Consider the following 14,842-nt stretch of genomic DNA (forward strand, 5'->3'; position numbering starts at 1 on the left):
TGACGAGGGAGCGCTGCCCTGCACTGCCAGCCAGATAAACTCTTACTCTTTTTTTTTTTATGTTTAAACAAATAGCAAGAAATAAAATGTTACAAAAGATGAGTCACAGCAACACAATGTGGGCTTCTCAAAGCTACTTGTACAAAAAAAAAAAAAAAAGACACTTTTTTTTCTTTTTTTTTGGTCAATTGGGTCTTTGTGAGGATCTTTTTTTTTTTTTTCTCTTTTTTTCTTTTTTAAAATCCGTGATTGTGAATATAACAAACAAGCTCTAAAAACATCTAAGACTTAGTGCGTTACAGAAAAAAATATAAAATACTGCTAAAAATGTAAGACACCACAATACACTGGGGTAAAAAACTGAGCTTATTATTAAAAAAAAAAAAAAAAAAAAAGAAAAAAAAAAAGAAAAAAAAAGTTCTCAGGAAAAAGTACACCACTTTCTGTTCGAGTTCATCTTGTGCTGTGTTAGTAGTCGGGGCATTTCCAAGGTCTGCCCATTCTCATGGCAAGTAGTTATTGCACAAATGCAAAGAGTTAATTTTTTAATTAAAAAAAAAATAAAAAAAAAAAAAAAGGGACATGAGGGGAACAATAAAAAAAAAAAAGAAAAAAAAAAGAACCCCCCCCCCAGCCTCCATCTGCTTTGGGATCAACGTCCAAATTCATACGTGTGACATTCTCACAGCATTTCCAGCAAGGAATGGGAGAAAACGCTTTTCACCACAGAAATGCATAGAGTATTCCCAGAGGAACAACCTTTTGTTTGGCAGAGCTGATCCAACACTTACACTAGGGCATTTTGAACTCTGATTTTCAGCTTCTTTTTTGGACTACACCGGAAGGAAAAAGAACCTGGCGTGGGAAATTCGCCGAATGGGGTTTTTTTTGTTTTGTTTTGTTTTGTTTTTAAAGTGGGACACCCTCGAAAGGCAAAGTGCAAATTTGCTTCCCAAGCCACAGAAGTGGTGCTGTGCCCTGCAGTGCCCAGCACCTTCCCCTCTGCCCATGCCACCAGGGGAGACCTGGCATTGCCTGGTGCTGCCCAGAGCCCAGAGCCTGCCCCTCTCTCGGACACGCTGGGATTTGGGGCTGCAGTCTGGATGTTCTGCTGCTCCCCACCTTGCCAGGGAAAAGCCTGTCTGAACACATCTCCACTTGGCAGCAAGACTGAGCCACCCCTCTGTGCCACAGATAATGCACAACGTGGATTTCCAGAGCTCACACCAGGAAAAGTTGCTGCTGCTCAAGGTGAATTATTATTTTTTGCCTTATTTTTTCTCTCTCTTTTTTTTTTTTCCTTTACCAACTTTTGAATGAGAAGGGAATCAGCTCTGAATTCAGAAAGTCAAACATATGCCAACAAAGATGAACATCACAGGAAACCAGTCTCTCATTTTAAATGATCACTTGTGAGTTAATTACAATGTGCTCTGACCAGGGGCTCTGCGTCTTTAGCAAATTCTCAGTAGAGGCTCTAGGAGGCTCAGGGTATTTTCTCTCTCTGTATATTTTAAGTCTCTTCTCTCACAACTGAGGCTTCTTATTCTCAGTCCTAAATTATTTTAAAAACTACTTAAATAATATTATTTATTAGGCATTTAGATAAAATACTTTTTTTTTTCTTAAAAAAAAAAAAAAGATTGCTCTAGAAAACACAACAGGGGCACAACGATATGGATACTATGAGCCAACATCACCTGCTCCATCTTTAGGATATCTCAAGCTTTCTCCAACATCCATTTAGGGGACAGCAACCTGGTCTAGAGGGAGATGTCCCTGCCCATGGCAGGGGGTTGGAACAGGATGAGCTTTAAGTTCCCTTCCAACCCAAACCAATGATATGTTAAATACTCCTGTTGTGTTTATATCCAACAACAAAAAACCCCAAAAAACCTTGACAAGAAAGAAACTGTTAAAAATTAATCTCATAAATAGGAAATACTAGATTGTTGTCCTAATCACAAACCACCTCTGTGTATTTCTCCTTCTGATGCTGCAGAGAGAGCGAGCTCGGGAAGGGAAGGGCTGGGGGGGTGCTGGGGTGGGGAGAGCCTGTTCTGCACAAACCCAAATCCCAACTGGAATGACTGGACAGTGCCTGGCCACCCAGAGCCAGGACAGCCCTGGGGACAGGAATGGGGACAGCAGGTGTGACTGATGGCACAAAGGGACACGGAACTCTCTGGGACACTCACAGAGCGCCGAGCGCACGGGGCGAGGCTGAGCCCTACGAGCATCGACTGCTGGGTGACGGCTGAGCCCTCTCCCTGGGGACCAACCCACAGGGACATGGGAGCTTCTTTTCCCTCAGGAATGAGAATTCTCCTGAAGCAGAGCTCCCCCTCACTGCCTGTGGGACAGGAACCCCCCAGATCCAACCCCAGAGTTTCTATTGCACAAAGACTCCTCACACAGTGCTCGGGAGCCAAGCACGTGCCAGTGTTGGGACACTGGGATGCTCCATCAGTGTTTGCTCCCCTCACCAAAAAAAACCAAATTAAAAGCTGCAAGCCGGATCACTGTGCTTTAGATTATTCTCCACAAAGAGATTAGGAAATAAGGCACATAGCTTTCCAAGTAGAGAAAGTGAAAAGAGTAAATTTCAGGAAGCTAAACCTAAAGACTCAACGGGAAATGTGGCAACGTACAGGATTTTGATGATGCCTATGGAGTGAAAAAAAATCATTTCAAGCTCTCAAGACTAAAATCTTTCTCCCACAGAAAAAAAGGAATGACCCATGAACTCCATCTCTCTAGAGAAGGTGAGAAGGAAATGGAAGCCCTGATCAAGGAAAAGGAAAAGTACAATACAGATGTGACCTTGCTTATTCTCCATGCTCCTCCTTTCCATCCAAAGCAGATGCTCAAGTACTCCCTGTATCACCTGTACCAGCATCCAGAGGTAACCAGATACTTTGGAAACATTTTTAAAGCTAGTAATAACTTACCCACATATAAATAACGCATCAAAACAGCACAAAGGGTCCAACAGAAGCTAATAAAAGCCAGGGAAGTCTGATTGAAAGACTGATTGCAAAAATATTTTTCCTAGTTACTTGGAGACAAGATTGTACTTCAGAGCAAGTCAAGTGCCAAGTTTTATTTATTCTCTTGAAAGCACAGACACTCGCCTTCCAAGAGGAGCTGCCTGACAGAAAATCTCTACCTGATTCCTACGAATACTTGAATTTTCAGCTAAGGGAGAGCAAGGCTGAACTGCTTGTTTTAATTCCATACTTGGCTTGAATTTACTTCATCAGCTGGTTTTGTGATTGTTTTAAACATGTCTTTACTGTCCACTGTATATTGATAAAGGAGAGAGCATTACATGTGTGCAAATACCTGGGATATGAACTTCCTGCAGGAAGCCAAACCTACAGACCAGGTTTGACCCCTCCTTTCCAATTCCTTGGCTCTTGCACATCTCAGACCTGTGGGATCATTTTTATGTATTCTGAGCATGATCTTCCCTGTCCTCATTAGTTAAACCCATGCATCTCCAGCAGCCTGGTCTCTCCAGTGGCTAATCCCCTCTTTACAGCAGGGAATGGCTCTGACAAGTGGGGAATGGCATCCTCTGCCCATTAAAATACATATTGGTTTTAAGCCCTCACTCACCTACATCCCAAATGATTTCACAAATTTGGCTGCAGCAATTCTGCTGCACCATTAAGACTAAGCACACAAATGCTAAATACACAGAGGGGCTTTCCCATCCTGGAATGATGCACAGAGACACATTTAACAACTCCCAAAAATGCATATTAATTACCCACACAGACAGAAGAGAACACAACTCTTGCTCTTGCTGCCAAGAGAGAGGCTGTACTGTTGTGACACTACCAGGAATTACACAGGAACTGTGCAAAAATCAGGTGTGGCAGCACAACAGCAGGAAATTCTGGGCATGGCTCTCCATTTCCAAAGAACTTTGGATGAAGATTGTACCATGCATTACAAATATCTCTGGAATTCAAACAGAAAGCCAAACACAGACATCACAGGGGTATTCACTTTGCTGCACTGACCCTGCACTGTTTTGTTATGGTTAAGGATTCAGTTGCTCTCTGCACTCAGCTGGTTCAAAGTCCAAAGAATCTGAACTGATGTGATGAAATCAACAGTTTTAATAATAGGAAATCTACAGAACCGTGGCTAAAATCTCCCAACACCACTGTAAGTAAAACAAGCTTGAAACTGGCAGAATTATTCCTTATAGAAGAGCTGGACAAGGAGAAAATACAATAATCTTACTAGTTTTTTAAAAGGAGGCATTTCCTTCTAATGCACTTTAGTGCCAGAAGATGTTTGTGAATAGCAATGACAATCAAGCCCAGGAATTCCATCAGGTTTTTTTTTTTTTTTTTTCCATTCACAAGAGTAGTAGAAACACAGATTTCAGAGAGCCAAGGATTTTGGGATGGATAGAGATGCCCAGGTCTGGGAAAAAGCAGGTCCTGGACTGTACCAGAGGATGCTGGTGAGGGGCTCACTAATAAAGTTCAATGAATGACTTTCTTCAACTGGAAAATGACCTTATAATTAATGACTGCTATTAACTATGCCACGGTACCACTTGGTTGGGGGGAAATCATCCCTGAGGACAGAGATGGCACCACTTACACACCTGTTTTTAAGGCTTTCTGAAAACTTAAGTGCACAGGCCTAACGCTAATCTTCTCCAAAAGGATAAATTTCACGTTCAGAGCATAAAACCATTTTATCCTTGCATATTAAAAGGGTAGGGTATAGTCCATGACCTGGTCATGTAGGACAAATCTGTCCCTAGGCATGGTATAAAGAGCTTTTCTTGCTATAAAGTCCATTATTAACTATACTTTATACATGGCATAGTCAATATATCCTCTAAAAGAGATGGGGAGGAAAGAAGAAATTGGTGAAATTATATTTTTTACATTTCAGAGCTCAAATATATGTGAAGGAGAGAGGGACTGCTACACCCCTTTTGAACTACAAAGGTTATTTCAGAAAAGAAATTCAGATCTTGTACTTCCCATGCCAGTGATTCTCCTTGAAAATTAAAACCAGACTTTAAACTGCTGGGGGCGGGTAAGGGGGCAAAAGGTCTTTCCTTTGTATAGAATTTTTAAATTCTCAGAAAAGTTGATTGTATATGCAACACAAAGAAAATGCTGATGTTCACAGAGCAGAAAGGGGAAGGCAGAACAACACAGGAATCAACCCAGATCTGCTTTGCCAATGTTTTATCCAGGTGAGGTAAATTTAGGGAATAAGAGGCCACAACCAGCTGGTCACACCAGGGCCAAAACTGCCACACACTGATGGGAAAGGCTTGACGTGGTTTTAGGTAAAGTTAAACCCAGTCCCTACCTAAGAACCAACTTTCCTCCTTCTCCTTTTGTTTCTGAGTCTCCAAGAGGAGCTGGGCCACACTCGGTGGCCAAAGACAGAGAAACATCCCTTGGGTGAAGAGGAAATCAGGGAGAATTTCAGAAACTCCTCTGCAGGAAGAGACACAAGTGAAGCCAAAACAGTGCCCTCCATGTGCAGGTTAAAAATTTCACCACTCCACTTTCAGTCTGCAACAAATTGCCAAGCTACTGATCTCCCACAGTCCTGCTAAAGGCACAGATTACTGTGGCATTTCAACTGCAATAAAATGTTTTGGTTCCAAGTGCTAAATGTCCAAACACAATTACTTTTTATGTGTATTCTCATAATTTCTATATGGTCAAAATGTGATTTTTTTTTCCTATTTCTAACCTGCCCTGTTTTTGCCAGGAGCATTCTTATTCATAAAAGCTTTAAGAATACTGGAAATTATTAATTTTAAAATGGGATATGACAGACTTCTGACGGCAGCTGTGCTTGTAGGGACTGCAACCACTCTTAGCATTTTCCATTATTTCATCACATTAATTTGTCACATTTCCCTCAATCCTATTTTATGTCAATTTATCAGCTTTGCAGTTTGAATTACCAGCAGAATGATGCACTTCTCTAACTTACTATTTTTCCTATCGAAGGATTGAAAAATCATGACTTTTAAGTAATTGGATTGGAAAATACTGCATAGAATTCTGTGGTGTTCATGGTCCCCCTGCTCTACACCAATCCCATATCAACAAGTTACATAAAAATAATGCAGAGATCTTTTAGCTAATGAGAAAGGCACATACTTTTTTAACTGTAATACAGATGTTTCCTATTACAGCAAGGAGTTTATTACTAAAGGACTCCCTAATTCATGATATGGGCAGAGTGCACTGATATGGATTCCTTTAAAGGGTGGCTCTATTTATAGGCATTTCACTGATTAATAAATAAAATGGTCAAATTTTATGGCATCAAAAGCAGCTGTAATTAAATGCATTTCTGCCAATAAGCATCTGCAATGCTGTTGTCTGAAATCTGTATCCTGAAAAATGGAAGTGTATTGACAATCCCACTGCATGACCCTTCTGCCACGGGATACTCTTTCCTGGCTTTTAGCAAACAAAGCACTGCACTTTTTTCCTTCTCTAATCATCCAGAGAGAAAAATCAACAATTTAAATACAATATTAACATGTTTCTACTAAAACAGCCCTGGCCCTTCATGCAGAGCATTGGTTAAGAACATGGAATTGGAAACAGAGAGAGAAAATAAAATGGTTTTAAAGAATCTCAGGAAAAAATGACTCTGGCATGATGGATTTCCTGAAAATTGCCTGTGCTTTTATCCAGTGGGAAAAGAAACATCAGCAAGGAGGGTTCTGCTGCCCTGTGAGATGAGCCCCATGTCACACATTTCACACATTCCCTTCCCCTGGAATCAGCACCCAAGGGATGACAGCCACTGTGCTGCTCTTTGGCATTTCTTCTCCTTTTTATCCTTTGAACTAAGTTTAAAAAAAAAAAAAAAAAGTTATTTCAAAGCACATTTTCCTCACAAGGGCGAGTTCCAAATTAATCCCAACTATCGCTCACACCCTGCAGGGTAAGTTCAGCCTCTAAACTGGGGGGGCCTTGGCCAGAAACACCAGCAGGTAACTCATGTCCAACCTGAGAACCTCAGCAGTAGTTCAACTAATCCATCCTACTTTCCACTGGAACAGAAAAGCAGCTGTGACCTTGGCTAAACACCGGGACAAACCCCGGGAGCATCTCTGAGCTCCAGGTCTGAGGGTGCTCCTCGTCCCCTGCCCTCGAACCAGGGGGTCACCAAGGGACCCACAGGGACTCTGGGCAGGAGATCACCCCAACAGCATCTCAGCAGGCTAATCCACATTCAACACAGATCATTAAATATGAAACAGCAAAAGGAGCTAAGCCATTAATAAAGTGCCAAAAATATAGGAAATACTGACAGCATTTTATTTGATTAATTTTATAATAGATCCCAATGACAACGCTTGGCAGGATGGAGTGACTTCTGACTTCTGAACGCTGTCTTTATCCAGCAAAATTACATGACTCAAATGGAATAATGGAGCTTAGAATTAACAGTTAGTGTTATGAAAGAAAGATTTCCTCTAGGGCAAGCTACAGATATGCTCTTTAAAAATCATTACAGCATTAAAAACTGGGCAGATGCTAAAGAATCCTAAAAGAACCAGTGGAAACCTGAAAAGCAAACCAAAAAATAAACAGGAAAAAATAAAAGAAAAAGAAGATATGTTTCAAGGCACTTACATATTGCTTATTAAGAAGAGAGATTGACCTTAAGTGCTGCATTGGCGTGCGACCTGTGAATACAGTTCTGCTGTCTACAATGCAGCCAGAGCTCTCAGTAAGCATCGTGGAATGCAATCAGATAGACACAGGCACAAGAACAGTTTGGGGAATATTAACTTAAAAGAAAAAAATAAAATCATCAAACAGAAAAAAACCCAACCAACCCCTCACTATGGAGAAAGCTGAGAGTAACCACTTGACTGCATCCAGCACCTGGGTCTCAAATCAGCAGACAAGGACAGTAGGAACAGACTGGCAAAGTGTATTGCCTAGAATTAATTAAAAAACCTCAACCTGAACCAAACAACAACAAAGAAAAAATAAAAATAAAAATGAAAGAACCTAAGAAAATATCTGCATCTCCTGAGCAGAAGTTTTGCTCTTGGCTGGAGATGCAGCTCGTTGTGACTTGTACTAAGGTATGTGAACTCCTACCAGGACGTGTTTTATCCACGGAGCTGTGCTTTGGAAGTCAGACCAGGACACTGGACAGGTACAGAGAGGTCACCCTTGGCTTCACCCCATTCCCACGGACTGGCCACACTCCTGGTGGGACACCAGGAGAGCTCCCAGCATGTGCTGCCACACCCTGGTGTCTGTCCCTGCCAATTGTCCCTCAGCTCAGCACAGAAAGGGGCAGCTGCTCTCTCTCTCTCTCTCTCCGTCCCTCAGCTTTAGTTTCACATCACGAGTCCCCAATCACCCAAGGAGGAATCCTGAAACAGCTAGCAGTGAAAATTGGAAATAAATCCCTGCCTTTCAGCCTCCTAGAGCCTTCTTTCCTTAAGTCATGAGAAGGATGGATTTTAGTGTACTGATTCTTAAATTTGTGAAAACTTGCGCTAAGTGCTGCTGTCGCATGTTAAGAGACTGTAAATGAAATACATAAGTTCTAAAACATCATGCAAGAAATGTGGTTTCACATCTTACAGTCAAAAATCCTACTAATGAATTAATACAAGCACACTGAGGTGTAATATTGGGAACATACCTTTAAAGTCGGAACTCCTCTCCCCCATCCCTCCCTCCCCCAAAATCAGAAAAGTAATATTAATTAAACTTAAGAAGTAATGAATGCACCATTAAAGTGTCATCAAAAAGATGCTGACCTAAGACAAAAGTTCAATGATACACAATACGGTCAAAAAAGTCTTCAATCAATAATATACAGTATGACAACTACATCTTGTAAATTATACCCAATACTGCCGGCAGTCTATCCCTCTAAAGAATATTTGCCCCCTTTCATCCCTTCCTAACAATCAGATAATAAAATACAGCACCTATAAATAAGCAAAAAAAAAATTATATATATATATATTTATATATATATATATATTCCGAAATCATCTATTGTTAGTTTTAAAGATATGGCAATAAAGGAGTCTAAATTAGCAAACTTGTAGAAGCCATAACTGATAAAACAGCTTATTGAAAAAAGGTGGCAGTAATGCACTCTATGTGTGCACAAGTACGTAAGAAAATACACAGACGTATAAAATTGCACGCACACACCCACGCACACACATCCTTCCACGCACCTCTATGCTCACGCATATACATATAGACAACAGGAGGAGTTAGAGACAAGTTAGAATTGGATTTGTACTTTGATCAGCCCTAACCTGTGCATAAAATAATGGGAAAAGGCTGTATTTTCTGCAGGGCAGAACGAGCCGGACTGGGATTCCAGAGCACGAAGGTTTTGGTTTCGAGCTTGGGCTGCTTCCGCCCCGGTAAGAGCCCGTCTGGTCATTGCCATGTACTCTTTATCCACGCCAAAAAAAAAAAAAAAAAGGAGCTTCCCACGACTAAAATGTATTTAAAATCAGTGCTCGTGGTGGGAAGAGAGTCAGTAAATGGCCACCAACAGCAGGAGAAGGGCTGGCAGCTCCAGTCCCTCTTAGTGGTGTGTGACAGCGATGGGATAGATGAACTGCGTTCCCAAGGATTCCAGGTGAGCTGAATGCTGGGGATACAGGCTAGGCCCCCGAGGAGCAGGCTGAAATGTTACTGGCCAACGTTTTTGGAGCGATCTGTTCTTTGCTTTGAAAGGAAATCCTGCACACTATGAACCAAGTGAAATGATCAAGTACATGCTGCTTCTAAGTTGTCTCCTAAACCTCCCAGATATGAGGTCTGATCAGCGTGCTCTGTGGTTAGAGGTTAAAAAGCAGATTATAAAATACCTAGATTCAGATTTTTTTTTTTTTTGTCCTGATTTGGCCTAAAATGGAGTGTATTAAACAAATTCTGGGCTGCAAAAGACCAGAATCAGTTAAAGCTATGAAACAATGTGCACTACGTGTCAATATTCTATTTCACTTACAAGAAAACACTAAGTCAGCTACCACAAATTAAGATATTTTCCTGATGTGACTTTTTTTTTGTTTTGTTAAAAAATATGTGGAGTAAATGTGTTTTTTTTTTTTTTTTTAAATTCAAAGTTTCAAACAACAAGATTCTTTTCTTTTCTTGAAAATATGTAGGAATCCAAACTAGTGTGTTTAGAGTCGGTTGACTGTGCAATCTCTTAGTGGCAACTGAACAGCTACAAAAAACTTTCTTTTTTTTTCTTTTTCTTGAAAAATCTCCCCTTTTTTCCTGGTTTAAGAAGATAATAGTGTATTATCGCTCTGTAGCCATTAGATGGCAGATAAAAAGCCCCCTTTTAATATGTGGGTTTGATATTTTTTTTAAAGATTTTTTTTTTTTTAAGTTTTTTTTTTTTTTCCTGTTTTTCATTTTTTTAAAGCCCCACACCAAAGAGGAGGGCACAAGGCAAAGCTGTATGAGTTATTCCAGAAATCGTGGAAATCACTTAGGGCAATAATAAAAACACTTCAGGGTACAAAAAAGCTTGACTACACATTTCAGTTTTCTTCCTCGAAAACACAAACATAAATTGGGCTTAACGCTCCTTTTTTTTTTCTTTTTTTTTTTCTTTTTTTCCTTTTTTTGATTTCTATATGCACCTTGGCCTATGGCGTTTTTGCCCTGTGGCCCGCAGGGCGGTTAAGTGCGAACACAATAAAACCCAGTAGAGGTCCAGTTTGACTTTTTCCCAGCTCTCCCGAGTTGGGGCCAGTTTTTAAATCTCAAAACTCCCACTCGACGGCCTCTTCCCGACTGGCGGCCTTCTCCAAGCGGTGGATGATGTTGTTCAAGTTGGCCACTTTCTTTTTCCTCAGGGAGCTGTCTCGCGTGTTCCTGGAGCTGGCCGCCTCCGAGAAGCCGAACAAGCTCTGCAGGGAGTTGGCTTTCTGTGAGCCCGCGGCTGGCGGCGTCGAGCTTGTACTTGGCACGCTGGAGATTCTCTCCGAACTTTCTTTCGACTTGTAGGAGCTCTCCCCCTTAAGGACTGAGGTGGAGGCAGCTGAGGTAGAGGCATCCCCTTCCGTGGCAGAGTTTGGCAGTGTCTCCGGCGCATCCCCGGGGCGCTGCGGAGGTGCCGGCGGGGAGCCCTGGCGCGGCGCTCGGAGCCGGTTCTCATCATCGGTGTCCTCCAGGCTCTCGGGCTCTGCTCTCTCCGAGGGCCTGGCGCCTGGCAGTGCCTCCTCTCCTGCCTCGAAAGCCGGCTCGGCGGGCCCTCCCTGAGACTTGGCGGCCGCGCTGCTCAGCTCGTCCGCCTCGGGGCCGCTGGGCTTGCCGTCGGGAGGGCCCTCGGCGTCCACGCCGTCGCAGCTGTCCCCCTCGGAGCTGTGGGCTGCCCTGCTGCTTCGGGCCGAAGGGGAGTCGCTTGACCCCGCCTGGCTCTGGCTCCCGGCTTGGATCTCCTCAATGAACAGCTCCCGGCGGATGCGGGACCTAGGAGACAGGGGAGAGGGATGTCAGTCTGCCAGGGGAGCAAGGAGATGCGTGCCTAGTAATGCCCCTTCCATGCCACCAAAGATGCCCTTTTGTGGAATCATTGAGGCTGGAGAAGGCTTCTCAAATCATTGGCCCCACTAAAAATGCTCCTCCCATGCCACTAAAGATGCCCTTTTGTGGAATCATTAAGGTTGGAAAATACTTCCAAGACCATTGAGTCCAATTTCCACCAAACCCTACCCCCGAGTGCTGCACTGACTCATTGTTTGAATGCTTCCAGGGCTGGTGACTCCACCACTCCCCTGGTGAGAAGTTAGTATTTTTAACAAAAAATATGAATATAGTTGTAGGAGATCCAGAATGAAGTGGATTGTAAACACAGAACAATTCAGATTTCTACTAGGAATGAGCCAGTCTGCCTAAACAAAAAATAATCATTAAGCCTGGAGAAGACTTCTGAAATCATCAACTCCACTAAAAATGGCCTTTTGTGGAATCATTACGGCTGGAAAACACTTCTGAGACCATCAAGTCCAATTTCCAACCAAGCACCACCAAATCCTACTGCCAAGTGCTGCATTTACTCGTTGTCTGAATGGTTCCAGGGGTGGTGACTCCACCACCTCCCTGGTGAGAAGTTAGTATTTTTAACAAAAAATATGAATATAGTTGTAGGAGATCCAGAATGAAGTGGATTGTAAACACAGAACAATTCAGATTTCTACTAGGAATGAGCCAATCTGCCTAAACAAAAAATAAACCAGGAAAAAGCTGGACAAGCCCCTTGGTGTTCTCCTGGACAGTGAGGAGGAATGATGATGAAACCAAGCCTGTTGTGCTGAAAGCACTGTCAGAAAGCCCAGCCTGTGACAGGCTACCAGTCTATGAGCTGGTCTGACTTTTGCCTCATTTTTTTATATAAAAAATCAATTTCAGAACATGAATAGTGACAAGGCAAGCGGTGCCTTTCACAGGAATGACTGCACTCCATGTGTGGGTGGAATTGCCTGGTGTGCAAGGATAAACCACCTCAGGCCTTCCTCCCTCTTCCTTCTCTGTTTAGGAGTTCCCCAAATCCTCACAAGCACAGAAAAGTTTATGTAAAAACCTTAGGCTCTGGTCTAACCCTTCCTCTGTCCTGCTACATCGACGGGAGAAGTGATGAACTCCATTTAAGTCCTAATTTATAACCGAGAGGGAGCCTCAATGGTCTGGGGTCAGGGATGGGACCACAGGCCTGGGGAGAGTTTACCAAAACTTAATATTTTTCAGAGTGAAGACAAAACCGTCTTGTTTTCAGCCACAGGGAACTGCCAAGGGGCCTGCAAACCACAAGTGAAACGCTGTCCCAGTGCTGATGGCTGTAAGGATTTTCTATTTTTCCTTAACTGTGCTGTGGAAGACAGCAGACAATGGAAAAACATTCAGCTAAATGGAGAACACCACCTGAATACTGCTTTTGAAGCTAATGATCTTATTGACTCACTTGAAATGCAACAGAGTATTTCAGCAGTACTCGCTGACTCCACACTTCTGAAGGATTTAGGGGGCCTGTAATTTTCCCTAAGAGAATATTATTCACCTAACAGAGGCCCACAGGTGCTAACATTAATTTTCTATTACCATTAACTGCATGCATCCTGCAACATCGATTATCAGGCTCTATTTATGCCTAAAATCTCCCTGCATGGACATTGATCCAGAACATGGTGCTTCTGTAACATTCCCCAGGTCAGGAGAGGAGGCTGCTAAGAGCTCAGTGCCTGCATGGCATTTAAAATACCTCAGCTCCAGCAGGTACTGAACCTCACTGAGAATCTGACCACAGCCCTACAAACATCAAACCCAGGTCTGTGGAAATCCTTGGAATTCACACCCAATACATTGCTTCTGGAATCTGGTCTGGCTCCTGATTAACATAGTAATTAAATTCTTATGGTAAAGAAGAGCTGGTGGCAGCAGCTAGAGGATTCCAGAGAGCATTCCTCTTGAGGAAGGTGTTGGCCTCGACATCCACACACCCTGCTGGCTTTCACCAGTGGAACTCAAAACATCAGAGATCTCCTGGGTGTTTGCTGTAGCTCCCTGGACGAGCCTTTATGCAACATCAAAACCAGCAATATAGAGTTCATTGAAAAATACACTCAGAATCCAAGAGTGCTGGATTACAATTCCAGGTTTCATTCCTGATGTGTTTGTAGTATCATCTCTGTGGGCTTACTGAGTTTATGTGCCAGTTTCCATAGCTGAAGTGGGGTAGAAATTCCTCTCTCCTGCTTTTTTGTACCATTCTTAATACATCAGGGTCTCAAACTCTGATGTGTCCTGTATGTGCTTCACTGGTGCAAAGGAAAGGATATTTATTGTATATTCTGAGAGCTCTGTGAGTGGTATGAATGCAAAGCAATAGACTTGGATAAGTTTGCAGACATGTCAAAATCCTTTATACCCATTTATATTCTGAAGTGAATTATTTTTTGAGGATTTTTTTCAGCATTTCTTTTTGCTGCAGGAAATAAATGCTAATGCTGACTTTCCATCTGGTGAATATAAAGGTAGATCCTGCTGTAGCAACCACCTTTGGAAAGTGAGATTTGGGCTGAATCTGAAAAGAAAAGCATCACTGCAACAGGATTCCCAAGAGACAGCAAGACAAACTTGTCCAAATCTGTGCCCTCCCTTATCTAAAGCCACAGAAAAATTACTATTAAAGCACAAGCAGATGGTCTGAGATGTGGAATTGCTTCTGTATAAAAAAAAAATCAGTTTGGAAAAGAAATTGCTGAGGGAGAGTATGAAAGAGATAAATAAAGTTAAGTGTGGCCTAGAGAAGACTGAAAGAGAGACCACCCATTTCTTATAACATAGGAGCTGCAGAACAGTCAGACCCTGCTCCCCTCACAGAACATGGAACCTGTCCCTCTTCTGCAACACCTTACACATGATTTAAGAGAAATTCATGCATGACAGCTAGGAAAGTTATTGTCAAGGGGAACAAAAAATAGGTCTGTGCTTTGATTTTTCAGTGCTCAGAGCACACAGGGCTCCAAACAGGCTTGAAACAGCTTTTGAAAGCCTTGGAGTCCCAGCAGCACATCTGGGAGCAAGCCCAGATCACTCAATGCTCAGACTTGAGTGCTGCCCACAGCTCCCTGTTTGCAGGGTTTGATTTCTGTGTCCAGCTGTCAGCACCTCCTCCCCGGGAAGGTGGGGCTGAAGGCAGTGATCACCACACGCCCAGGCAGGGATCTGGTGATAATGAGGGAGGTGACACCTGCCACCGGCGCTCCCGCGCTCGTCTGCCCAAGTGAGAACAGCACATTTTGCTGTCA

General features: G+C 42.7%; 1 protein-coding gene across 5 annotated transcripts in view; it reads right to left on the minus strand.

The window, feature by feature from the left end:
* The window catches only part of CUX1 (cut like homeobox 1), a 271,503-nt gene that overhangs the window by 21,331 nt on the left and 235,330 nt on the right, over positions 1-14,842 (minus strand). For 4 of the 5 annotated variants that reach the window (XM_083875167.1, XM_083875166.1, XM_083875165.1 and 1 more), the window contains one exon: positions 295-11,507. The exons of the other annotated variant lie outside the window; for it this stretch is intronic. In XM_083875167.1, the coding sequence (XP_083731293.1) occupies positions 10,799-11,507 (709 nt within the window). In that variant the 3' untranslated portion in view covers positions 295-10,798. Of the gene's footprint in view, positions 1-294; positions 11,508-14,842 lie in introns of those variants that run through there. 5 annotated transcript variants of the gene reach the window in all.

The sequence above is a fragment of the Zosterops lateralis genome, assembly GCF_965231275.1.
Source record: "Zosterops lateralis genome assembly, chromosome: 19".
Lineage (NCBI taxonomy): Eukaryota > Metazoa > Chordata > Aves > Passeriformes > Zosteropidae > Zosterops > Zosterops lateralis.